Genomic DNA, 27,299 nt, shown 5'->3' with positions numbered 1-27,299 from the left:
TTATTAAGCAGTCATTTATGTACAATATTTAATCAATGTCTTGAACAAGGAGTATTTCCAGATAAAATGAAAATAGCAAAAGTGATACCTGTTTTTAAAAATGGAGTGTCTGAAACAATGTCTAATTATCGCCCTATATCCGTTTTAACAGTTTTTTCAAAAATTTTAGAAAAATGTATGTATAATAGATTATATGCTTTTTTAACAAAGTGCAATATTATTAATGATAATCAGTATGGTTTTAGAGCTGGACATTCAACTTCATGTGCAATAATTGATTTTATTCATAAGGTAGCCTCTGCAATAGATAATAATGAAGTTATGCTTGGATTGTTTTTAGACCTTAGTAAGGCTTTTGACACGTTAGACCATCATATACTGTTGGTGAAATTATATCAATATGGAATAAGGGGAATCGGTTTAGATCTTTTTAAAAGTTATTTGTTACACCGTCATCAAATTGTTTCTATTGCTAATGTAAAATCAAATTACCAAGAAATCAAATGTGGAGTACCTCAAGGATCCATATTAGGCCCATTATTGTTTATTTTATATATCAATGATCTTCCTAGTGTGTCGAGAATTTTAAAATCAATTTTATTTGCCGACGATACAAGCATTTTTTTATCCCATCAAAATATACAATCACTTCAAGATATATTTAATCAAGAAATTAAGTTAATAAACACATGGTTTTCTGTAAATAAATTGTCAATTAATATAAGTAAGACACATTATATGATTTTTACTAATAAAAAATGTGACACTGATTCTATTATTATTCGTTTGTGTAATACAGAAATTAAACAGGTCTCTTCACTTAAGTTTCTTGGCATAACCATTGATAATAAGTTGAAATGGACTGATCATATAAATGCTGTTTGTAATGTATTATCGAAAAATATTGGTGTTATGTATAAATTAAAATCATTTCCTAAATGTATATTGAAGATGATATATAACAGTTTGATATTACCATTTTTGTATTATGGAATACTTGCATGGGGGAATGCACATGAAACCCATATTAGGAAAGTGATTTTATTGCAAAAACGTGCAATTCGTACTATTTGTCATACTTCTTATCTTGCCCATTCACATCCACTTTTTAAAGAAATGAAAATATTGAATTTTACTGATATGTACATGTATAATTATCAATGTGCAATATTTATGTTCCAGTGCTATTTACAAATCCTTCCCAAATCACTTTTAAAACTTTTTATACTAAATTGTAATATACACCACTATAGCACTAGAAATGCTGAGAATTTTCACTTGCCACTTGTACATACAACTTCATATAAACGTACAGTAATATTTAATGGACCTTGCTTATGGAGTACTATACCTCGTAATATACACTGTACGTGAATTGAAGTTTGTTAACACTTTCAAACGTAAATACAAAAAATACTTGATGGACGTATACTGATATTAGCTACAGATTTTAACGGTTGTTAAATTCATTATATTTTACATGTAATTGTTGTTTGTTTCACTTTTTATTACAGCTTAACTTTTTATATTTGATTAATTGGTCAGCCGCATACAAGGACCACCTCCTTTCTGGCTGCTACCAGCATTAGCAATTTCCTTTGTATTATTCATGTTTGTAAATTGATTCTGTGTATTTCTGTGTTTATCTATGTTAGTAATTGTAATTGTATACTGCTTTTGTTTTACCCTGTATGTTTTGTATTGCTTGGCAAAATAAATTGAATTGAATTGAATTGAATAGATAAATGGTATATAACTTCCAAAAAGCGAGTGAATATAATTATCGTCGATGCATGTAGCGTTCAAGTTTCCCGTAGCTAGTAGCTGTGCGTGCGTACTCTGTGTGTGCAATATAGCACGTACGTAGTATGGGTGCATCATTATCTAGCGCAGCTTGCTAGCCAGCCTAGCCCGTAGCCCGGCGCTCCAGCTAGCTGTGAATCGCGAACCGGACTGATCTGTTTCTCTCGGTTTATCAGGTCCTACGACTTAATTTATCAAAAATGTAAATTAATCAGCCTAATCACACATTTTTGTAATGAATATCTGGACAATTCTATGTAAATTTGTCGCTAGCTACTTTACTCCAAAAGAGTCGTTAGGTCAGCATGCAAAATGTCCTTTGCCTTCCAAGACGCTGAAGTGCCCTCAGAATATGTGATTAGTTTTCCGATTTTTATGCTCAAATGTGACGGGAAAAAATATAAAAATCAAACAAAATTTGTAGAAAGTATCATTTATTCAGTGTATCTCATTCAAAATGCCACAAATAGAGGAAATATCACCACTGGCGGTAAATGTACAAACAACGTTAACCCATATCTGAAAATTGCAATGGGTATCCAACATTGTCCCGAATGTGTGATGTAGGTTGTTCATATTGTGACGTCATCGTTTCGCATGTAAAATAACGCCGTCAATTCGCTTAGTGAGTGGGTTCAGGAAAGGGTAACAAAATTGCATTTAATTTATTCTTCACAACAGTGAGGGCTTCAAATGTACTTTGCTCATTTTGTTAATGTTCTCAGCAATCTGTAGAGGTGTAATTTGGCCATTTTCCACATTTCAATGAACCATCTCTTTAAAAATGGCTTGCCATAAATACGCAGTGCTCAAACGCATGCCAAATATGCAAAGGTGTGACTGAGGCATTATACAAAGACTCAACAAAATTACATGTAGTAACAAAATGGCCCTCAGAAATAAATACCTTTTGAGATGGTGAGCGCTGGCGACCACTGTGATCTGAGGATTCCTAACCAGATGCTGCCATTGCTGTTGATATTTGGATGGTAGATTTTTGTGGTGAAAGCAACCTGTATATAAAATGGAAAAAGTAACGTTAAGACACTGAACACTTTTGAGTGACATCAAAAGCAAAACCTGATCTGATCTCACAGTCCGTGATATATAAAAAGGTTCAACATGATTTACGCCCACATTTAAGACTCACACATGTAATGGTTCTTGAGATATTGCGATACCAAGGCTAAAAGATGTACATGTGTTTTCAGAAATTTACCTCTATGACCTTTGACCTACTTTCCCAAAATCTATCAGATCATTTTTCTTTGGTGATAACAATATCGCCAGCTTTGAACTTGAAGCCCATACCTGTAGTGGTTCTTGAGATCTTGTGATGAGTCTAATACCTGTAATTTTCATAAATTTACCTCTAGATGACCTTTGACTTTTGACCTACTTACTAAAAAATTGAATCATATCGTCTTCCAATATCATCCATGGAGAAGCTCATACCTCTAATAGCCCTTGAGATATTGCAATAGCAATAACGATGCTAAAACCTGCTCTTTAGAAATTTACCTCTATCAAACTACTTTCCCCAAAATCTAATCAGATCATCCTCCTATGGTCACAACACTATCATCAGGTTTGAACTTGAAGCCTAAACCTGAAGTGGTTCTTGAGATAATGCGATTTTAACGAAAAAGTGGGACAAACGGATGGACGGACAGACAACCCACAAACATTGTCTCTGGCACCACCTTTGGTGGACGGAGGCATACAAATATGATGTATTACAAAAACAATCACAACTTCTTTATTCTTTTACAGGGGTGATAGTGAGCACTAAAAAAAAAATAGGTTTTTTGTTCCCCTCAACCACTTGAGTAAAAAAAAAAGAAGAGGATTCGCGGGGAAAATATGGCATCTAACACCATTCCCCCCTTTCGAGTAAGAAAATTGGGACAAAATTGGGGAAAAAATAGGGCAAAATAGGGAAGAATAGAGAAAATAAGAGGGACATCGGAAAAATCAGGATAAAATAGGGAAGAAGAAAAAAAAATTGTGAAAAAAAAAAGAAAAAAAAAATATCTGGATTTTTTTTTTTTTTTTAAATCGGGAAGAAGAAAAAAAATCGGGAAAAAAAAAATTTAAAAAAAATCGGGAAACCGATTTAAATCGGGTTTTTATCAGGCCTGTTTTATGAATTTATGTGAATTTTGATGACATTTTCTGAGAGGTTGTCAATGAAAATTTTGCAACATTATTTTGAGACACAGAATCAAATCTAATAAGGATTTGAGAGCTTTTGAGGCCGTTTTCATCATGACAGAGTGGACAAAAGCACCAAATTTGGCATGAACACTCCTTACAAACTACATGTACTAATCAGTATAGGAGGAGCCCTCACAATTTTTCAAAGCTGCTCATTTTAATCTAAAAAAAAAAAAATCAAAAATGGTCTCCATAGTTTTTCAGGCTATATACATTGTATTTACATGTATGAACATTGGGAGGTTTTGCTCTTAGCATATCGAGGAACACATGATTTCAAATGAGACCTTTACTTCACCACATGCATGCCACACATACATGTACTTATCCATGCAATGTCTAAAGAACAGTGAGGCCTAAAATAAAAACTTGTTGTATTGCCCTTTGAGTGCCAAAACATGGGTCGGTCGGTCGGAAAAGTTTTTTTTTTGTCGCCCTCTTTGGGCCGATATTTTTCAGTTTCAAATTATTTTTTTCCCGCCCTCTTTTGGCTGATATTTCTCGGTTTTTAATGCTTTAATACATGTGTTTCAGCGTCATCATTCCATTCATATCTTTTTCACCTCATAATATTCCATGGTTTGCAATGTTGTGTTGATCGAGATGTGTACGCTAGTAGGATTTTGTAACTAGGGCAGAAGACGATTTGGTAATGATTTGCCTTTATGCATTTATATCCCATTTATCCCGACAAACAAAATACATATTTTTTTATTCATTCATAATAAAAAATTCTAAAAAACGGTTTAAAAAAAAACTTTTTTAAAATGCCGACCGTAGATTTTCAGATTTTTGGGTCGTTCGCAAAGGGCAATACAACAAGTTTTTATTTTAGGCCTGATATGTTATTTCTCTAAATCATTTTTTGGTTTAATACGGACCAAAAATTTGAGGGAAAAAAGAAGGATCAACACTCAGCCTTTCTAACTAAAATTATGTGGATACCATTCAGATTATAAACATTAAAATATATTAATCTACTAAATCTTGGTCATTTAATATTCAAGCTACTGAGCTTGGACTAGTTTTAGACTCACCTTGGGAGGTTTGAAGGGATAATCTGTTGGGAACTCGATCGTGAGGAAAAATATACCATTTTGGTATGGACTGTTTACCTGTGAGGAAAAAAAAACATGACAAAAAAATGATCAGTTTAGACAGGGTTAATGCAAGGTCAGAATAAAAGTGGGCATTACGCATGCTTACAAACTAGTAAACAAGCCACACACAAATACTAGACAAAATACGAACAAAATTGCTATAAAAATGCTATGTACAGGTACATGTGTTTACCTTTTTTTTTGGAGGGGGGGAGACAAAATACATGTGCATAATGCAACATCAACTGTTTTCTTTTTCTTTTCTGCTAAAATAGATAACCTACCCAGATTTCTTTGGAACCAACAATCACTCAATAACAGTACCTTCAGAAATGATCTCAAAACTCACCTCCACTGTTAACATAATTGTAAAACACATTTGAACACGTACATGGAAAATGCACTACGTATATAAATAGGCCCTACTTTATTAATGATTTTTATTTTATTTGTATACTTACCGGACCCATTATTGTTGCTTGCCAATGATATACTGTTGGTAAAAAAATAAGAAAATGATTCAAGTTCACATGAATGCACATAAATCTACTCTTGAACGTAGTTTTGATTGGTATCAAACCTCAAGATTATCTATAATCTCATGCTAAGTTTTTTTGCAGCATAACTGACCTAAGGCTTAAGTGACCTTTGACATGACTTTTGCAGAGCTGCCAACCTCCAGAACAGAAAATCAGTAATCACAAGGCTCAAAATCAGTAATTTGTGGAAAAAATCAGTAATTTCCTAGGCGGCGCTATGAATCTAAAAAAGCGGCATGCCAACACTGCACGGACGCATTTTTGGGCAATTTGCTCACACAAATAGTGCGAGTCTTCGGGCTGGAGAAGACGCACCGGACAAATAGCAGGATATTTGCCAAATAGTGGGATATTTTGCAAACTAGCCCAAGATATCTTAGGATGATTATCTTGACCAAATATCCCGCTAATTGCAACTTCGGGCTGATGAAGACGCAAATTAGCTGGACAATTTGTGATCGGGATAGTTCAAATAGCGGGATATTTGGCAATCTTGAGCTGATGAGGACAGGTCTATTCGACATAAACAGAGAAGATTGTTTCTGATTAAGAGAAGGAATATTAAGGATGAGACCCTTAAAAGTAATACAAAGTTTTGGGAAATTTTGAAAATCGGGTGGATAGTGATTCTTTACAATTTGGATATATTTGGATGCCCCTGTGGATGTATTATAAGCACTAGAAAATTTAGCCCCTAAAACACTCCTGCTTTCGAGAAATATTGCATATAAAAATTTACCGGTGCTCCCGGTAAATCTTGATAAATTTCAAATAGCGCCTACGGCCACACAATAGTAGCTGCGACCATGAAAATCTCAGAATGTGTAGTTCTGATATATTTTGCAAATGGGATAGCTAGTCAGTCGATTTTAGTCAAGAAACATTGTTTTATAGCTTAATTAATATCTTGACCTTGAGAGGGAGCTATACAACATAAATAGTTTATTATTAACAATTTCATAACTTTAGACCCGATTTCAATCCCAACAACGATCACTGATGGTGGTAGGATCGCATATGCTTCCAATATGTTCATTTGAACCAAATTCATGACCCCATACCAAAACTTTGTATACCTTTAAAGGTAAAGACCAGTTATGGTCATGCGATTGCATTGTGAAAGAAACATTGTGAAATCGATCAGAAAAGGTTGATCATCTAGCATCTAGCATCTGCAAGGTTCTGGAATCATCAAAATGATAAGAAATTTGGCCCATTCTTCGTAAAGTTACAAGCACTATACACAGAAAGATGTATATGGGACTACCCTATATCTCTCACAGTCCATGAGAGAAAAAAATTTACCAAATATATGAATTAGTAGGCGGTTTCCCAGCAAATTTTTTATCATCATGTATTAGTCAAAATATATTCTTTCACATGATTGGTAATGAGAGCTTCCATTTCATTTTTTGAAATTGGGGCGTTTCCAATACTGGTCTTTACCTTTAAAGAGGTTTCTTGAGTAAATGTACTTACAATTATCGTCACAAACAGGGCCTGCTGTACATTGTTGTGGGGGATCTGTTTTTACATCCTGGTATTCCTGTGACAGAAGAAGAAGAACAAGGAAATACACCGGTGAAATGACAAACTAAAATCCAGTCATGAAAACATGAAAAACATCATAATATATAATAATAGTGGTGGCTTGGCTTCTAGCTAAGTTCTTATACATGTCAAGCGCACCTGGAAAGTGTTTCACAAAGACTATTTAGAATTTAAGATCAATTTTAAGTTGGACTTAACTATAGCAAGCCATTCATGCCACTTGTTGCTCTCTGTCTCACCATTAGTCTCTCAATTATGGTCTTTAGATAATATTTTCTCCTCCTAATAATAAATCATCAAAATATGTAAATTTTGTAGATTTGTGCCCATGATTTGTACGTCCCTTGAGTGACCGATGCCAGTAAATGGTGATAGCAAACAGTGGCAAACATAAAGTCAGTCTTACTGTAGTGAAGTGTAGTCTTTGTGAAACACCCCCAGGTCCGTCAGACATGACACTCATGGCGATATACATGTACATGTACATGTACATGAACATACAAATCAATCAATCAATCAATACAAAATGCAAATATGAATACAAAAGAAGGTACAATATATCTATAGACAGGTCCAAGCTAATGTACATGTAATTGGATTGTGACGTACATGTACGGGACATTCAGAGACTTTGAACAAGAAATAACAATGGATGAAATTATGCAGGCGAGACAAAAAATTGAAGTTCATGACCTTGGCATTCTTTGTATCTTGATGAAGAAAAAAAAAGTTTAAGAAACACAGAAAAACTAGTCTAAGATACACCTGTACAGAACAAATTTCAAATAACATGATTGAAATCACAGAGTGATTACTGTACATGTATCTTAGGTAAACTACAACTGAAAGGAAACTGAAAACATACATGTACAGGGTAAGGACAAAGGAGCAACTTTCAGTTCAATGAAACCAAATTACTGTACAAAGAATACTCAGAACTTACTCCTCATGTTAAAGGCAGTTTAGTTATGGTATTATACAAATAACTCATGTTTACAAACTGGGCATTGTTCAATACGCACTGCACCACTGCACCACTGCACGCACGGAAAGTCATAACAATCAAGATGATGAATGAGGAAGTACAAAGTTGGTGAAATGAGACACTAATATCTAGTCATGATTAACAAATCATACTCAGAATTTACTCCTCAGGTTAGTCATGTAACATGTACACTGTACATGCACAGTCAAACCCTGCTTTAGTGACCACCTGTCTACAACAAGCACATTTTTGGTTTCCCTTGAAAACGGTTTCTCATTGAAACATGCACAGTACTAAAGGAACCTGTCTACAAGGACCACTTTTTGTGTTTCCCTTGGGCGGTCGCTGTAGACAGGTTTGACTGTATCATAAATAACTCATGATTACTGCATTTGTCAATATGCACTGCACGCAGGTACTATGTACATGTACTGTACAGGCGCGTACGCAGGATTTTTTCAAGGGGGGGTTTTAACATTTATAAATCGGTCCGAAAATTTCGCAACGACTCAGCCAGCCGGTGAATAAGCGGGGGGGGGGGGGGGGGGGGGGGGTAAGAGGACACATTTTTTTTTTTTTTTGGTCCCAAAAAAATCGCAAATTTGGAAATTTGACATTTTGCTCCGTTGGGGGGGGGTAAGGTCACCTTTTTTAGGTCGGCCATGAGAATAATTTTTTTTTTTTTTTTTTTTTTTTTTTTAATAATTAAAAAAAAAAAAAAAAAAAAAAAAAAAAAAAAAACCAAAAGGGGGGGGGGGGGGGGGTTTTTAGGTTTTTTTTTAGGGGGGTTTACACACAAAAAAATTCCAAAGGGGGGGGTTTAACCCCCCAAACCCCCCCCCCCCCCCCCCCCTGCGTACGCGCCTGGTACTGTACATGCACAGTGTACATGTAAAGTCACAATCAGATAATGAACGAGACTTGTTGAGTTCATTATTTGGCTACCAGTACATGTAATTGTATACATGTACATGTACATGTATTTTATGGAAAATCATCATACAGTGTAGACAAGTACATGTACTCACCCGGAAAAATTATATGTTACACACATGAACTAAAAATGGGCCTACATGGAAGTACAGGTGCGCTATTTGACTACCAATTTGAATATGAAACAGCAACAAACTTTGAATTATTTTTCTTTTTTAACATCAATAAATTTACACAATATACACAATATACATGTACAGTAATAACGGTAACTACCGTAAGTTTAACAAAACTTAAAGAGAAGGTTGAGTTATGGGAAGAGGTGAAAAAATAATTTGTGAGCGTTATCATTGTTATTATACAAGTATGAACATCAGTATACAAAAATGTTCCCTGACAAGCATGATGGCTCTTCAAATGCCTTAGTAATATGGTATGTAAGTTCTAGTATCTTATTCTCACAGCATTAGACACGGGTGTCAAGCTCGTGCAGTAAATCATGTATGAGAAGTGTTAAAAAAGATATTTCAGTAAAAATGTCTACGTGAGCAGTCTATACTCCCAATTGAGAAGTTTGAATGGAAGGTCATGATTGGAAGATGTTAGTGCATGATCCATGGTTAGTGTTATACACCCTGTACATTGTACATGTACATGTAGCTAGAGAGAGAGAGAGAGAGAGAGAGAGAGGGAGAGAGATCAAAGTACACAAATTGACTGATATACAAAATATCTTTTGAAATGTACAGAATTTCATTTGAAATATTTATCCATCGGCTGAAATTGCTAATCAAAAAATTTGAGGAAAATTATTCCCTGCCGTACCTGCAGGTGTAGTTTTCGGCCGTGTGGGGGATTACGTGCTCTGGCCGCACGCGTTATATTTTTTGGTACCACAGCGAACCCGTGCTACATGTATAGCATCAGCGGGTGAACGCACAGGGCGCGCTCCCTACTGGCTACGCACATGTACGTTCATGCGGCTGAAAACTGCCTTGCTACATGTAGGCCAAAAACTACCTACGAAACAGTCAAGTCAAAGAACTTTTGATAGAGATTAACATTGCAGATGTTCACAAATGCCACTTCTAACAACTAGAAAATATAAACAAAAAAGATTATATCTTTTTTAATACAGATTTTTACAAACTGAACATTGGAAGGTGGATAGAGTACAATGTTTATGCCAATCTTGCTTTGGTTTGAGCCCCATAGATACAGCCATCTCTAAACGAGAAGGAAAACTGTGAACAGTGACGTCATTGTTCAAGCCAAGAATAGAGGGTATGATTGCGTCTTTGCGACAAAATATATGAATATGTATGAGTTCCGGTCAGATCACGCGCCAAACAAGTGTAGTCTATGACATAGGACCTTATTCTCACAGCACTAGACACAAGTGTTGTGCAGTAATGTATGAGAAATGTTTAAAAAGATATTTCCGGGTGACTTGTTCATCATTCGACTCTTTTTATATTTCATTTGTGGAGAGACTTGAATCGCTTTGGCTAGCATATTCTTGGATCTGTCTTTTCCACTGACACTTATCGTTGTAGTGACACGATGAACGCCATCGTCACCACCTCGTCATTATCTAGTATTGTGTTGTGTTGACATGATGAATGCCATCGTCATCACCTCACCTCATCATCATTGACTCATTAATTTTTTGACTGCCATCACGAGCCATGGTGTTGTGTTGACACAATGATTGCCAGCTTGCCATCATCTCAGGGGAGTTCTACAGTTATAGCAAATTAGTAGGGTGTCTGATCGCGCACCCGATGTTGTGTGCTAAAATACTTCCTATAGAGATTGCACGCATCCCTATGCAGTCTACGTGCATTGCGCGACCATGAAAATTGGTCAATGATTTTATGAAAAAATTTGATATCAAACTAGGGTGTCTGAACGATTTTTCAATTTTCAATTTGGGATTGTTTTTCACCATTTTTGTTTGATATTTGAATAAAAAGTGTAATCAGAATAATACATTTCAAATTTGAAGCTTCACCGATGTTTCTATCAAAAGATACAGCCCCTCCAAAACGCTGGTATATTCATATCATTTTGGTCAAAATCGACGAAAAAGACGTCCACGCAGAGTGATGTTGTTTTGCTAATTTAGCCAAACAGCTGTATCGCGCGATATGCAAGCGTATGCATATCGTACGCATGCTGCTAAGCCAATGCGCAACTTGCAGCTTGAGCCACGTTAATGTTGTCTCCGCGATGCCTGCCATTGACTAGTATGGATAGCCGTTCGCGCTAAAAAACCAGGAAGTGACTACACGTTATAGTCAATGGCAATATCGCACGTGCACATGCACGTGCACGTTGTCTCCGCGATATTGCCATTGACTATAACGTGTATTTACTTCCGGGTTTATTGCGCGAATTGCTAGCCATACTTTCATTCACTATAATGTGTAATTGACGTCCGGGTTTCGTTCGTACGCGGAGATGTTACGCAATGTAACCATGGTTTGGACTGAGCGGAGCACACGCCCCCTAATTAGCTGATCCAGTGGCGGATCCAGGGGTGGGCCGAAACGGCCGCGGCCCCCCCTATTGGCGGCGCAAAAAAATTGAGAAGGAAAAAGAGGAAGTAAAGAAGAAAGAAAAATAAAAGGGGGAAAAGGGAAAAGATAAAAAGAAAAGAGAAGAAAAAAGAAAAGAAAAGAGAGAGAGTTAAAAAAAGAGCAAAGAAACAGAAGAGAGGAGCCGGGAGAAAGAAAGACAACGAAATGGCACTATAAATTGGTGACAGTAACGACGAATAAGGGAAAGACAAGGGGAAGAGGGGGGGGGGGGGGGGGGTGCGTGAAGGCGGATGTATTGAGGGGAAGGGGGTAGGGGTGACTGACCGTATTCTTATTTTTAGGTTATGCGAAACTGAGTCGGAATTATGCTTTTTTCCCCAATTTTTTGTAGCATGTATCAATTACAGGTCTCCTTGGGGCTGTCATGCTGGCCATATTGGCCAAATAAAAAATGGCCGCCATCCGAGTTAAAGGTCAAGCGTAGTTTCAAAGGAAAAGGACCAGTATGATAAAAGTTGATGAATTCATGGGGTTTCCGGGGTCGGATAATCTGATTATGATGTTCTTTTATCAATTTTATTTCACCATCCTGTCCTAAGGCTACAATGAAGTCCATTTCCTGGTTGAAGAAGATGACGGAAGATGCGCCAAATTCACACTTGAGTGGGTTTAAATCTTGGCCTGCACCCATATGTTTCATCAATATGCAAACTTTCCTCTGTGAAATGCATACTAAATTCGTTTTTTTGGATTGGCAAGGAAAATAGATAAACAGAAACAGACCATGAATAAAGAAATAAACAGCTTGTTCGATTTGTTTTGAAGCATTATATTCAAAGACCCGGACAGCTTTATCTTTATTATCAATAACGTCTATAATCACTCTCAGACGGGAGATAATATCAATACGAAATGCATTAAGCAACGTCTAGACATAAAGGTCGAATCTCAACTTTAGTTTTCTCATTCTAAGTTCTTTACATTTCGAAGCGTTGCATGGGATCTTAATCCTTTTTTCTACGTACATCAATGCCCCCATTTAAGCATACTTTGAATCCGGTCACGCTTCGAAAAATTCGTGGCCTAGCATTTTGCTTCTGTTGATGATCAAATAGAGAAAGCACTCTTTATAGATCAGGGAGAGTGTGAACAAAGCACGAAGTAGGAGCAGTGAAATTTAAATATCAAGGGATGGATTAGAGTTTATTTCTAAAAATGAAATGAAAGGGCTATTTTATTTTCAAGAGTCCTTTCACTTCATTGACACTTCATTGAAGAAATAACCTCTCTTTATATCTTAGAGACACTTTCTCTTGAAAGTCAATAAACTCGAGAGCATCCTGGGGCTCCGCCCTGGTACCCCCGGTAGGGGCTCTTCCAGGCCCCTAAAGCTGTGCCATATCGTACAAATCCATTAGAAAACAAAATAAGTCCAATAAATAATTTGCATATATATGTGTATACATACATATATATAGATATATATATATATATAGTTCTTCTATGCAAACTTCCTCTGTGAAATGCATACTAAATTCGTTTTCGAGGGTTGGCAATGAAAATAGATAAACAGTAGAAACAGACCATGAATAAAGAAATAAACAGCTTGTTCGATTTGTTTTGACGCATTATCTTTAAAAACCCGGACAGCTTTATCTTTATTATCCTTAACAAATAACGTCTATAATCACTCTGAGATGGAATAAAATACCAAAACGAAATGCATTATGCAACGTCTAGACATAAAGGTTGAATCTCAACTTTATTTTTCTTATTCTTCTTTTAAATTTCGAAGCGTTGCACAGGATCTTAATCCTTCTTTTCTACATATATCAATGCCCCCATTTAAAGGTAAAGACCAGTAATGGTCATGCGATTGCATTGTGAAAGAAACGTTGTGGAATCGATCAGAAAAGGTTGATCATCTAGCATCTAGCATCTGCAAGGTTCTGGAATCATCAAAATGATAAGAAATTTGGCCCATTCTTCGTAAAGTTACAAGCACTATACACAGAAAGATGTATATGGGACTACCCTATATCTCTCACACTACCATGAGAGAAACAAATTTACTAAATATATGAATTAGTAGGCGGTTTCCCCGCAAATTTTTTATCATCATGTATTAGTCAAAACATATTCTTTCACATGATTGGTAATGAGAGCTTCCATTTCATTTTTTGAAATTGGGGCATTTCCAATACTGGTCTTTACCTTTAAGCATGCTTTGAATCTGGTCACGCTTCGAAAAGTTCGTGGCCTAGCATTTTGCTTCTGTTGATGATCAAATAGAGAAAGCACTCTTTATAGATCAGGGAGAGTGTGAACAAAGCACAAAGTAGGAGCAGTGCAATTTAAATATCAAGGGATGGAATAGAGTTTATTTCTAAAATGAAATGAAAGGGCTATTTTATTTTCAAGAGTCCTTTCACTTCAGTGAAGAAATAATCTCTCTATATATCTTAGAGACAATTTTCTCTTGAAAGTCAAATAAACTCGAGAGCATCCTGGGCTCCGCCCTGGAACCCCCGTAGGGGCTCTTCCAGGCCCCTAAAGCTGTGCCATATTGTACGGATCCATTAGAAAGCAAAATAAGCCCAATACATAATTTGTATATATATATATATATATATATATATATATATATATAGTTTCTCCTATGCAATATTCCTCTGTGAAATGCATAATAACTTCATTTTCGAGGGTTAGCAATGAAAATAGATAAACAGTAGAAACAGACTATGAACAAAGAAATAAACAGCTTGTTCGATTTGTTTTGAAGCGTTATCTTTAAGAACCCGGACAGCTTTATCTTTATTATCCTTAAAAAACGTCTATAATCACTTTGAGATGGCATCCTGGGCTCCGTCCCGGAACCCCCGGTAGGGGCTCTTCGAGGCCCCTAAAGCTGTGCCATATTGTACGGATCCATTAGAAAGCAAAATAGCCCAATAAACAATTTGTATATATTATGTATACATACATATAAATAGATATATATATATATATATATATAGTTCTCCTATGCAAACTTCGTCTGTGAAATGCATAATAAATTCGTTTTCGAGGGTTGGCAATGAAAATAGATAAACAGTAGAAACAGATCATGAATAAAGAAATAAACAGCTTTTTCGATTTGTTTTGAAGCATTATCTTTAAAAACCCGGACAGCTTTATCTTTATTTTCCTTAAAAAAATAACGTCTATAATCACTCTCAGACGGGAGATAATACCAATACGAAATGCATTAAGCAACGTCTAGACATAAAGGTCGAATCTCAACTTTAGTTTTCTCATTCTAGTTCTTTTCATTTCGTAGCGCTGCATGGATCTTAATCTTTTTTTTTCTACATACATCAATGCCCCTTTAAGCATACTTTGAATCTGGTCACGCTTCGAAAAGTTTGTGGCCTAGCATTTCGCTTCTGTTGATGATCAAATAGAGAAAGCACTCTTTATAGATCAGGGAGAGTGTGAACAAAGCACGAAGTAGGAGCAGTGCAATTTAAATATCAAGGGATGGATTAGAGTTTATTTCTAAAATGAAATGAAAGGGCTATTTTATTTTCAAGAGTCCTTTCACTTCATTGAAGAAATAACCTCTCTTTATATCTTAGAGACACTTTCTCTTGAAAGTCAAATAAACTCGAGAGCATCCTGGGGCTCCGCCCCGGAACCCCCGATAGGGGCTCTTCCAGGCCCCTAAAGCTGTGCCATATTGTACGGATCCATTGGAAAGCATAGTTCTCCTATGCAAACTTCCTCTGTGAAATGCATAATAAATTCGTTTCCGAGGGTTGGCAATGAAAATAGATAAATAGTAGAAACAAACCATGAATAAAGAAATAAACAGCTTGTTCGATTTGTTTTGAAGCATTATCTTTAAAAACCCAGACAGCTTTATCTTTATTATCCTTAAAAAATAACGTCTATAATCACTCTGAGATGGAATAAAATACCAATACGAATTGCATTATGCAACGTCTAGACATAAAGGTCGAGTCCCTGGGGACTTGGATCACGATAATGCCGATAATACTTTACCGATGACCAGATTTCAAGTAAAGTTTACTATAAAGAACCAATTCCGACATTCAGAAATGATTTTCGGTGACTGATGTGTCAGATGTGATCATTCACAAAGGAAAGGCCAGCACACAAACAAATTACAGTTTCTCTCTCAGCTCTCTTTATGTTCATGTGACCTTGTAAAAGTTCGTTCCCGATTTTGGCGCATGCGGAGTGTGTATTACGAACTCGCTTATGGATAAAAGAACATCATAATCAGATTATCCGACCCCGGAAACCCAATGAATTCATCAACTTTTATCATACTAGCCCAGGGCGAGAGGGTCTTGACCCCCAACCGCCAACAAAAAATGAATAGAGAGAGAGAGATAGAGAGAGAGTCAGAGAGAGAAAGAAGGTAAAGCGGGAGAGTAAGGGAAAAGAGAGAAAGAAGGGAAAGGGAAAGAGGAGAGCTAAAATGGAACACAAAAGAGGAAGAAGAAAAGAAAAAGGGTGAAAAAAAGCAGAGATCAGTTGTGATTAATCACACCAAAATCGGTGTATCGGGGGAGGGGGAGGGGCGAAAGGCCCGTGCCTCCCTCAGCAAACTTAAATGTGTGAGAGAGAGAGAAGTAAGGGAAGGGAAGGGGGGAAGAGGAAGAAGAAAGGTAAGGGAGATCAGTTGCAATTTGTCCCGATTTGTACCCCCCCCCCCCCCTAGCAAAGAGAGAGAGAGAAGGATGGAATAGAAAGGGAAAGGGAAAGAAGAGAAAAGGAAGAAGAAAAGAAAAAGGGAAAAAGAAGGAGATTGGGGGCCGGAAGGGCCTTGCCGCCCATGCTGTTGCCTCACCCCCCCCCCCCCCGCAAAACAAAAGAGAAGGAAGAAAAGGGAAAGAAAAGAAGGAATATCAGTTGCAATTTTTCTGCAAACAAGATGTGGATCGCGGAGAAAGGCCTTTGTTTCTGCCTTCCCCCCCCCCTCCCCGACCACCCCCCCCTCCCCGCCAACAAAAAAAGAGAAAGAAGGGAAAGGGAAAGAGGAGAGCTAAAATGGAACCCAAAAGAGGAAGAAGAAAAGAAAAGGGTGAAAAGAAGCAGAGATCAGTTGCCATTAATCCCACCAAAATCGTGTGGATCGGGGGGAGGGGCGAAAGGCCCTGCCTCCCTCAGCAAACTTAAATGAGAGAGAGAGAGAGAGAGAGAGAAGTAAGGGAAGGGAAAGGGAAAAAGGAGAGAAAGGGACAGAAAACAAAGAGGAAGAAAAGAAAAGGAATTAGGAAAGCTTAGTTGCAATTTGTCCCGATTTGTACCCCTCCCCCCCCCCCTTAGCAAAGAGAGAGAGAGAAGGAAGGAAAAGAAGGAAAAGGGAAAGAATAGAAAAGGAAGAAGAAAAGAAAAAGGGAAAAGAAGGAGATTGGGGGCCGGAAGGGCCTTGCCGCCCATGCTGTTGGCCCCCCCCCCCCCCCCCCGCAAAACAAGAGAGAAGGAAGGAAAGGGAAACAAACAAAAGAAGAAAGAAAAGAAGGAATATCAGTTGCAATTTTTCTGCAAACAAGATGTGGATCGTGGAGAAAGGCCTTTGCCTCTTCCCCCCCCCCCCCCCCAAAAAAAAAAAAGAGAGAAAGAAGGGAAAGGGAAAGAGGAGAGCTAAAATGGAACACCAAAATCGTGTGGATCGGGGAGGGGCGAAAGGCCCCTGCCATGGGTGTCGATCCTTACGTAATACCTATTCATCAGGGGGGGATGAATGAATAGATCATCCCCCCCTGATGAATAGGTATCAGTTACGGATCGACACCCATGGCCCCTGCCACCCTCAGCAAACTTAAATGAGAGAGACAGAGAGAGAGAAGTAAGGGAAGTGAAAGGGAAAGAGGAGAGAAAGGGACAGAAAACAAAGAGGAAGAAAAGAAAACGAATTAGGGAAGATCAGTTGCGATTTTCATTGGTTCTTCTATCATCATTTTACAATTATCATTGTACAAATGTATTTATATATTCATTTATTTATTCCTGTTTGATAACAAAAATATGAATATAAACTCATAAACTCATAACAGCAACAAAATTAAATTTAGGAGGAAACTATCTTGCTGGGAGCAAGAAGCGCAAAAATGATCATGCATTTGCATGTACATGTAAGTGTATCATTAATATATTCATATTGTTTAATTACATCTTGTGAAATAGTATGCATTCAAGCTTTGGAGATTTTTTGTTGTGTATTTGTATGAAAGAAAGCGTTTGGAGCTTATAATGCACATGTTGCAATTTCAGGTGCAACTTAGTGTTCAAATATGGGACACGCATGGTCAGGCACTAGTGTAGGAAATCTTCAAATGTTATCAGGTATATGACTAAATTACTTGTCTGTTGCCTTACGAAAAAGTTTATTTTAGTCAGGCCTGAATTGAGTCGCAAAACAATTATTATGTTAAAAGGAAAAAAAAAATATTTGATGACATTCGAAATTCCCCAATAACCAATACGATTGGAAAGGGAGTACTCGTTTGTTTTTCTTCAAAACTTACTCATAGCTGGCCGGATACTTGAGCCTCTCACAAAACGCAAGTATAGGCCTGATGTGTCGTCAGTAGTGGCGTCGCTAGACCTTTTTCAGTGGGGTGGGGGGGGGGGGGTATAGAGGCCAACGATTCCCGCCAAAACAAGCCACCAATTAATTACCGACAAAATTAAATGTTCCAATATCTACAAATTTAACCCTATAAACCCGGGGCCAAAGGCTAAATTGTTATGCGCAAATGGTCATTTTCGTCGACGACATAAATATTCAAATTATTTCTCAAACTTAGTAAGCATCATAGCTATATATTTTAATGCAGGTGCGTAGCTAGGATCTTATTTTAGGGAGGGGCGGTATTGAGCAAGCGAATCACTTAAAGAGCGCGCAAAGCTTTGTCCGATAAAAAGTCACAGTCACAGGGGGAAAAATTGCTGGCCGACCGACATAATAAAATACCACCGACTTCAACCCCCCCCCCCCCCCCCCCCCTTTAGCGACGCCCCTGAATGTAGAGTGGCCTGAGCGGGTAGACACAGGGCGTGGTTCTAAACTTACAGAAACACTTTGATGAAGACACCCTTATTTCATGATTGCGTGTGTTGAACTGCCATGGGCTTTACAACTTTAAACCTCCAGGGTTTATTTTGCATATATAGGGATTTACATGTTCATTTATATAATAAAAGGAAATAATGAATATTCAAATATCATAGGTAGCAAATAAAGGATGACTAACAGAGGAATGAAAATAAACAGATAGGAGAGGATGATCAAGCATAATGATGTGCACCAATCTATAAATGTGAATTACTAAGTAGCCTATTCACACTACAGCTCTACAATAACAAAGCATTTGTAGACTTACTTTTAAGCAGTTGAAGAAATTAATAAAAGTAGGCCTACTTGAAGAAATCGTTGAATCATAAGATATTCAGTTTATTTTATTAAGTATGACAAAGTACTAGGTGTTAAAATAACACACATTAAACACCTTTGGAAAAAATAATACCCCAGGAACGTGAAAAAAAAACTTTTATTGTCACACATGCCTATAATCGGACATATTTAAAAACTGAAATGTGGCACCACCCAAAAATATAATTCTGAGATCCTCCTTTGTCTTTAATTTGCACCTGAAAATAAATTCTTTGTTCCTCGTCTATGTCATCGCGGCGAAAAAATTCAGACTTTTCTTCTTTTCATGCAGCCTCAGACAAATGTGCCAAAGAAGTTTTGTCTTCTTGTGTTTCTGGAAACAAAGTTTTGGGCAATAGTTTTCAAGTTCAGTTTATCTGTACGAGATTTATATATGTGTAATATTAAGCTTTGGTTGAGCTTTCTTTGGGTCATTGTGCTTATCAGAGAAGTTTTGATCCGTTTCAAGACAGAGAATGTTCTCTCGCAAGTTGCCGTTGTAACCGGGATTGTAAGGTAAATGAGAAGAAGGATGTGCACCTCTGAGAATGATCTCTAATATAGATTGGACTGTTGTTGACAATCTCACAGATTGTTTTAATGTATTTGATAGGTTTACTCTCATCGTCAGACACGTCTTGGAGGCTTGTTACATGTACTGTAGCTGCCGAGTTAATGCTACAAAGTCAATATCTCCGGCATACACTTCCCTCAACTCATCAGCACGAACAAAATATTGGGGAGGGGGCTTATGATAACCGAGCCCGGCCGAAATATTTTTTTTGGGGGGCTCAATGATATCCGAGCCCCACACAAATATCGGGGGGCTCCGTGATGTTATCCGAGCCCCACCAAAACAATTGAGGGGGGGGGGGGGGGCTTTGATATCTGAGCCCCACCAACATATGGGGGGGGGGCTCAATGATATCAGAGTCCCTCCAAATATTTGGGAGTTTAAATGATATCCGAGATCCACCAAATATATTTTTGGGTCTATGATATGCGAGATCCGATGTCTGAATTACAATTCAATGAAGTCTACTTTTTGAAACTTAAAGGGATTGGGTAACTTTGTCTTAGGTTCTGAAACAAAATCCTGGAATGATAGTTAGGGCTAGTTCTGATCGGAAAACGACCCAAATATCGGAGTATGGCTAGCTGACCTAGGGCCTTGTCCTATATACGGATCAGGGAAAAAATACTTTAAACATTTCGGGGTTACTTTAATGACTTTCGGGGGCTCTTTTTGGCATTTTGGGGGCTAATTTATCCTGATACGGATAAGTGAGTGGGTCTACTTCTAACTCGTGTTTTTAGCCCTTCTTTCTTTACTTTTTCCTTTCCTTTCTTTTTTCTTTCCTTTCCTTTCTTATTTTTTCAAAGAGGGGGGGGGGGGGGGGTGGGGGGCGGGTCCATCGCCCCCCGTATATCCGCGCCTGAGTGACACCCACACAAAAATACCCTTATTTATTACCGAACAATAAAATGAAGAAAGAGCCGCTCGACACCATAGGTGTAAGTATTCAGCTAGTTTCTACCCCCCCCCCCCCCACCAATTTATTGGTTCTAATTTGATACCAGTGATATACAGATGTTGCTGAAATGGTCTAATTTTCCGGATTTTTCATCACTTTTTAGTAAATTATACTTTTTATGCGTTTGTTGGAGAATGACATTATATCACAATTTACAGTCAGGCAAGAAATGTGCTTATTTACTATTTAGAGGCCGACATGTCAGGTCCCGCGGAACGGTGGCTTGGGGGCTCAAGTATATTAAAGAGAATTAAATAGAAAGAAATAGAAAAGAAAGTATGCTCATGTAACCGTAATTAAATGCCCATACCCCTGAGCTAATTCCGGGGGCTCTGCCCCCTGGACCCCATCTTGGGCCCTAAGGCTGGCCCCTGGATGCTAATCTGACCTTAATTGTAATGCCTAAACCCCCTGCGCTTCCGGGGCTCCGCCCCTTGGACCATACGCCAATTAGTGACCTGCCAGTGTCATGAATAAGGTATTAAAATATGCTCATCTGACCTTAATTAAATGCCCCTACCTCCTGAGCATCCGCCAATTTGTGCTACGCTCTACCTATCTTAAATACTCTAGCCTCCCCATTCACTTTCAACCCCATTTTTAATCAATTTTATTTCCCATTTAACTTCTTCATTAACCTCGAAACGCCCCCAAATACTTGGGGCGGGGCCTGTATCACGAGTATATACTAGTAGTGAGTTGGTTGAAGTACGCAGCCACGATTACAATCGATTACAACAGTAATTGTGGGGCCGATATCACGAGTATGCCTTCATAGAATAAAGGTTTTAAACAAAATATTCACTTCTACTTTCAAAAGGACTGGCCCATTTGCTTTAAAAAATTGTAGAGAGTTATTTTTATGTAATTTCTAGTAAAAATGCTAACCACATGATTTACAATGAGTCTAAATACATTGATTTGCCGAGTTGCTTCCTTTTATCAAATATACACGTAAAACAATGGGGGGACAGACTGCGCGGATAGCAAACCGCACGGATCGTCCCTTGGACGATCCGTGCGAGCAGAAAACCTGCATATTATGTCCGACGGACAAACGAAACTGGTAGGACAAACGGCGCGGTCACACCGGCCGGCCATACGTAAATGGCAGTGATGGTAACGATGGATATGGAGGAAGGTGTGCATACGTGAACTGCAAGCGTATTGGGGATGATCATACTATCATTTTAGGGTGTGCAATCTGGGTCGGAATCCAGCATAAATTCATAAAAAAGAGGTTCACATAAAAGCACTCATGATAAAGCCGCGCCCGGCCACTATACAACATCATTTTGGATTTTTAGATGATGGGGCGGGTGGCAGGGGTAGGGGGAAAAGTTACCCCCACTTTTCAAGTACCCCCAAAGGGCCACTTTTACTTTGTAAGAAGTGCCCCTGCCCCTTCCCTTTTTAGAGCTACCCTTTTAACTCGGATAAGCGTACATTTTATCAACACATGTGCCCCCTCTCCTATCTGATAAAGGCTGTTTAGAAAAATGAGGCGCTTCATAAATAGAAAGTGTCCCTTTTCATTCTCATAAGTACCCTTTTTCATCTCTGGTAAATGACCTTTTTCATATACGAAAAGTTAATTCTTTTCACTTCAGTGCGCTCTTCACCTCCGTTGCCCCTATTCAAATCTGAGAGATGCTCGTTTTACTTTGAAAAGTACCCCTTCCCCTCCTGATAAGTACACTTTTCATCTATGATGGGTGCCCATTTTCACCTCTGCTAACTGCCCTTTTATTTTGAATCGTGCCCCTTTTCCTTTCTAATAAGGGACCTATCCCTTTTCACCTCTGATAAATCAATTTCTGATGGATGCCCCTTTTCCGTCGACAAATGCCCATTTCCCATACTTATAAGTGCCCTATCTCATTTCTGGTGAGTGCCTCCTTTCAGGTGTAAGAAGTGCCCCGTTTGAACCTTTGAAAATTACTCTTTGTACATTGACACATGCTACTTTTCTTTTCTAATAAGTGTCTTTATCCCTTTCGATAAGTGTCCCCTTTACCTCTCATCATTAGTCTTGCACCTAATTTAAAGCGACTAAGAGTAATTTCCCCTAAAGCTCGCTCGCTCGCATTTATAGATGATACAATTATATGTCACTTAACAGAGGTCTTTTCAGTCTTCCGTTATGAGAATGTGCTTATAACCCCATCATGATTTGTTTTTTCCCTCTTTATAAGATGTAATTTTTCATTCTGCGACCTCACAGATCTTACATTTTTTTTCTCGCTCGCAAATGAATATTCAGACAGTCACACCCAGCCGAAAGTGTGATGCTTAAGCAATCATCATCAATAGTGATCTGTCAGTTCATGACAGGTTCAGTGACCCATTAAAAATTCCATATTAAGTGTCTCTCCAAGCCCCTCTCCAAATTCTTGTATAATATATAAAGAAAAACAAATATTGAAATCGTTCCTGATAATTGAATCACAATGAAGGGGTATATACCAATGTCTAAAAAAATGTATATTTTCGCTTTAAGATTTCGCTTTGTAGGTGCCGTTTTTTTTTTTGGTGGTGCTTTCCACTTTAGAAATAGCTCCGCCGTCCCTGCTTACACTGTATGCATTAGCGCCAGGACGAGCCAGCGTTAATCTCGCGCTTGCGCGCACAGGGGTGACTGGGGGGGGGGGGGGGGGGGGGGGGGGGGGGGGGGGGGGGTGTCCTCTCTAGCTCTGAAGCTGAATTTTTTTAACTGGATTCGTGCGATTCGGTTAATACTTTTAGAGGGAGTCTGAGGGGGATGTGCCCCCCCCCCCCTCTGAAGCTGACATTTTTTTGGATTTTTGAAACTGGATTCGTGCGTTTTGGTTATTAATTTTTTGAGGAGTCTGATTTCATTTCAAAACACCTGCAGTTAATGCGGGATGTGTGCAGCCTCTCTTTCCCCTAAAATTTAAAAATTACCAATATGCATTTTTTATATCTTATCTCGTATATTTTGGTAACAAAAAATACATATGCTCAAATTTCCGCTCGCTCGCCAAATTATGAAACAAGAAAATAGATATTGTGGCAAGAGGCTTCAGCCCTACTGATGGAAATGTCAAAAAGATTGCGCGCGAGCATAACTTAAAAACGGGGAATGTTGATATCGGACAAGAGACGTGACTTGAGCATGTCCCCTTTCCATGTAGGTACCAGTAAGTTGAAATAACGGTCTGCGCGATTTTCGAATTTCCGGCCCCCCCTATTGGAAAATCCTGGATCCGCGCCTGGCTGATCCACCAAATAGCGGGAAGGGTATTTTTAAACTGTAATCAGTTGTGATCCCTGGGGGCTAGCGAAAATATGAGCGCATAGAATTGTTCACGGAAGAGGTTTACGGTACACCATGTGTAAAGTCCTCGAGGGACTGAGGAAAGTAGATAGAAAATTGAAGTGAGATGGAAAGGCGAGAAAGTGGAGGTTGGAAGGAAGAGTATCTTTCGGAAGTGAGTATAGTCCTGAAAAGGACTGTAAACCAGAAAGTTGTAGGCAGGATGAGAGGTTTGAGTAGAAGACTGGATTGAGTTGGAGAGTTGAGTAGGCGAGTAGAGTTGCAGAGCAAGAGCAAGAGAGTAGACTCGACGTTTCGGACAGGTTGACTGTCCGTCTTCCAGAGTGAGTGTTCGCTAGGCGTGCGGCGGTTCTTATGGCGTGAATGCGGACTTGGGGGAAAGCGCTGGGCCGGCGGGCTCGGCAGGTTGGCAGGCAGCTGTCGGTGTGGCGCGCGGTTGTGTGAATGGCGGGAAACGAGTGGGCGGGCGGCGGCTATGCGGACGTCGTGTGGTTGGTGTCGGCGGGGTAGCGGGGGGGGGGGGTGTGTCGGTCGTTGAGTGGGTGTATCGATCGGGCGGTGAGGACGGCTATTAGTGGTGTCGCTCTGTGTGTGTTGGTCGGCGGTTTCGGCGTTGGCGTAGGTTGTAGCGAGGTGTTGGCATGGGTGGTGCTTGTGTGGGTGAGGTGGCTAGTTGAGAATGTGTAGTGCTTGTTGAGTGGGTGTGGTTGGGTGGTTGAAGGTGGTGTCCGGGCTGACGGATGGATGGATTGGTGAAGTGTTGGTGGTTGGCGTGTTGGTTGTGGAGTTGGTTGAAGATTGGTCGGAAGTAGGATGGTGAGGGAGGATTGGGTGCCAGATACTGTTGATGTGAAGGCCTGGGTCTTGGGGTACGGTGTTGTGTTGGGGATCTCGATGGCTTCTCGGATCCTTCGGGTGTGCCAATGTCGGATGGTGGTGATGAGGTGACTTTTATCCCAGTGAATGCGGTGGAGCTCTTGTTGTGCGTGCTTGACGATGGCTGACTTGTCCCAGTCGCTGCGTCGGTGGTGGGGTCTTGTGTTCTTTAAGTCGGGTGTCGAAATCGCGGCCGGTTTCTCCAATGTAGACTTTGCCGCAATCGCAGGGAATCTTGTAGACGCCTGGTTGTTTGTTGGATGGGTGCTTGTCCTTGTGAGAGTGAAGAGTGGAGTGAAGCTTGTGGTTGGATTGGTGTCTGACGATAGAATGTTCCTTAGGACTGGGACTACTTATCGATCGGGGCGTCATATCTCAAAAGTGGCAAACCTCAAAGTTAGCCAGGACACAATGTTTAAATTGCTGTTTTGACCAAGATATGTTTATATGTTATCTTTCATATGACACCTCATTTATTGAGTATACATATGGCTATGCATGTTAGCGCAGAAGTGCAGAAAGTTGTGCGACACTGACCAATTTCGAGCTTAGTTGGAGATCTTTCCGGGGCCTAAATCTGATTTAATTTTGAGAGTTAAGAAAAGTTGTTCAGCTGCCTGTTTGTGCAAGTTTCGTGGCTCATAAATTATTTTTTAAATTGTTACAGCTGTTGAAACGGCTGTCTGACCGAATACTGGGAATGGACCGAATACTGGGCGCGCTACCCTACTTTTGTTTAAACCTCTAAACTTTGTTTTAACTTTTATTAGGTCTATAAATGAGTATTTAAAATGTTAAATTTGGGTATTGGCCTCCCTACCTGTACTGTAGTTAGAGGTCAATTACGCATTACGCATTTAGCATCGACTCCAGCAAAGCATAGAGTCAATCATGTCAATGCATAGACCGAATTTTCCGTCTCTTTCGTTCGTTAGCCTCTTATTGGGGTAGGGTCGGCCGGATTTTGGGGGCAAAACGCTACGACCAGAACTGGTCGTGGCGTTAGCAAGGACATGTGTATAGACGGCTTCCGTCTCTAAAGAGAGAGCCGGCCGACCCTACCCCAATAAGTGGCTAACGAATGAAAGAGACGGAAAATTCGGTCTAGTCAATGCACTGCTAAGTAATAATGCGTATGAATACAAGTGTCACATCAGTGACATAGGCATAGCATAGTATCTCATGATCTGTAGTCTAGACTCTAACTTTAGATCTAGATCAAGACAGGTCTAGACCAACGAAATAAATAGACTGACTTTTCGGTCTAGCACTAACAACATAGATCTAGGCCTAGATCTACCCCTGTTTCAACTGTGCATGATAATGTTCCAATTTCATGGGCTTACCTTCTGTATTCTTTTTAATGCCATGTTGTGCTAGCGTTTTCGACTTTGCTGATGGTGATACCGTACCGATAATGGTGTACTATTGTTGTGTTGGGATCGGTGATTGAGGCGAGGAGCATAACAGATGAGGCGAGGAGGCTTGTTTACAGTTTCAGCAACATTTATTCAATCTTCTTGCTTAAGTACATAACACAATGACTCTCTAGTAGATGACTCTAGAATCCGAGATACACAATATTATCTGTAGCTAGTTTATCTCAAAACCCTTGTTCAGCGGTTGATGGCTGAAACCAAAAGTCCCTATCATTCTCCAACTTTACATTCAGGAAAGTTTGGGGAGAAAACCAATGTTGGGAGGGGTGACTTATTCATGCTTATCATTGGTCAATGGTCAGGGTTGTCATGATATTATGGGGAGTGGCTATGGAGAGTGTAAGTGACTGGGGTTTGGGCCTAGTATGAGTCATAGTTATTGGAATGTGGTTCGTTCCTGGAATCTAAATCTTGGGTGGTCATTAGTGGTCAATTGTTTATAATAAAAAGTAATGGGATAGTGGGTTCTGTTTTATCATGGAGCAGGTGGGAGAAAGGTGAATGAAAGGTGAATGACTGAAGGGAGGGGGGAATAATACAAGTACTACATAACACTATTTTGGAATCCTAGATAAGGCCGACCCACAGACAGCCCGACCCTGAGAAACCCGACCTAATATCCTGGACAACTCGAGCATACTCCAACAGATGGCGCTGCAACAATTTCTGAGGGCAGGGAATTTTAACTCCTTACTGTTAATATGTTCTCGGAAAGAATGAATGCCGATGCGATTCAGTTGTTATTATGTTTTGGCATGTTGGTGATTAGTCAGTTGGTGACTATTGTTGCCAAAATACTTAACGTCACGTGTTATATCTCTCTTTTTTTTTTTTTTTTTTAATATGTTTATTTTTTTTTATAAATATTTATCTATCTGAAAATAATATCGTAAGCAAAACATTCATGGCTTTGTTAGTGTTTCTTAACAGTGCAGATTATTTGTTATATCACATACACACCATACATACGTAGACCTATGTATATAAGATAGTACCTACACAAGCCTCTAGAAAGTCTATATTCAATAATCTT

The 27,299-nt window shown here is 39.0% G+C and overlaps 1 protein-coding gene across 1 annotated transcript in view; it reads right to left on the bottom strand.

Moving 5' to 3' along the window:
- LOC587016 (ubiquitin-conjugating enzyme E2 2) overlaps positions 1-26,852 on the bottom strand; it is a 32,058-nt gene extending 5,206 nt beyond the window's left edge. The window contains exons 1-5 of the mRNA XM_030979576.1: positions 26,174-26,852; positions 7,139-7,205; positions 5,582-5,613; positions 5,058-5,135; positions 2,711-2,816 (exon numbers count right to left, since the gene is read on the bottom strand). Coding sequence (XP_030835436.1) covers positions 2,711-2,816; positions 5,058-5,135; positions 5,582-5,613; positions 7,139-7,205; positions 26,174-26,197 — 307 coding nt within the window. The 5' untranslated portion in view covers positions 26,198-26,852. The remainder of the gene's footprint in view (positions 1-2,710; positions 2,817-5,057; positions 5,136-5,581; positions 5,614-7,138; positions 7,206-26,173) is intronic.
- Positions 26,853-27,299: the final 447 nt, after the last annotated feature.

This window comes from Strongylocentrotus purpuratus, unplaced genomic scaffold, assembly GCF_000002235.5.
Source record: "Strongylocentrotus purpuratus isolate Spur 01 unplaced genomic scaffold, Spur_5.0 spur5_scaffold_10, whole genome shotgun sequence".
Lineage (NCBI taxonomy): Eukaryota > Metazoa > Echinodermata > Echinoidea > Camarodonta > Strongylocentrotidae > Strongylocentrotus > Strongylocentrotus purpuratus.
Note: the sequence above shows the minus strand (reverse complement) of the source record. Positions and strands in the feature narration are given on the sequence as shown.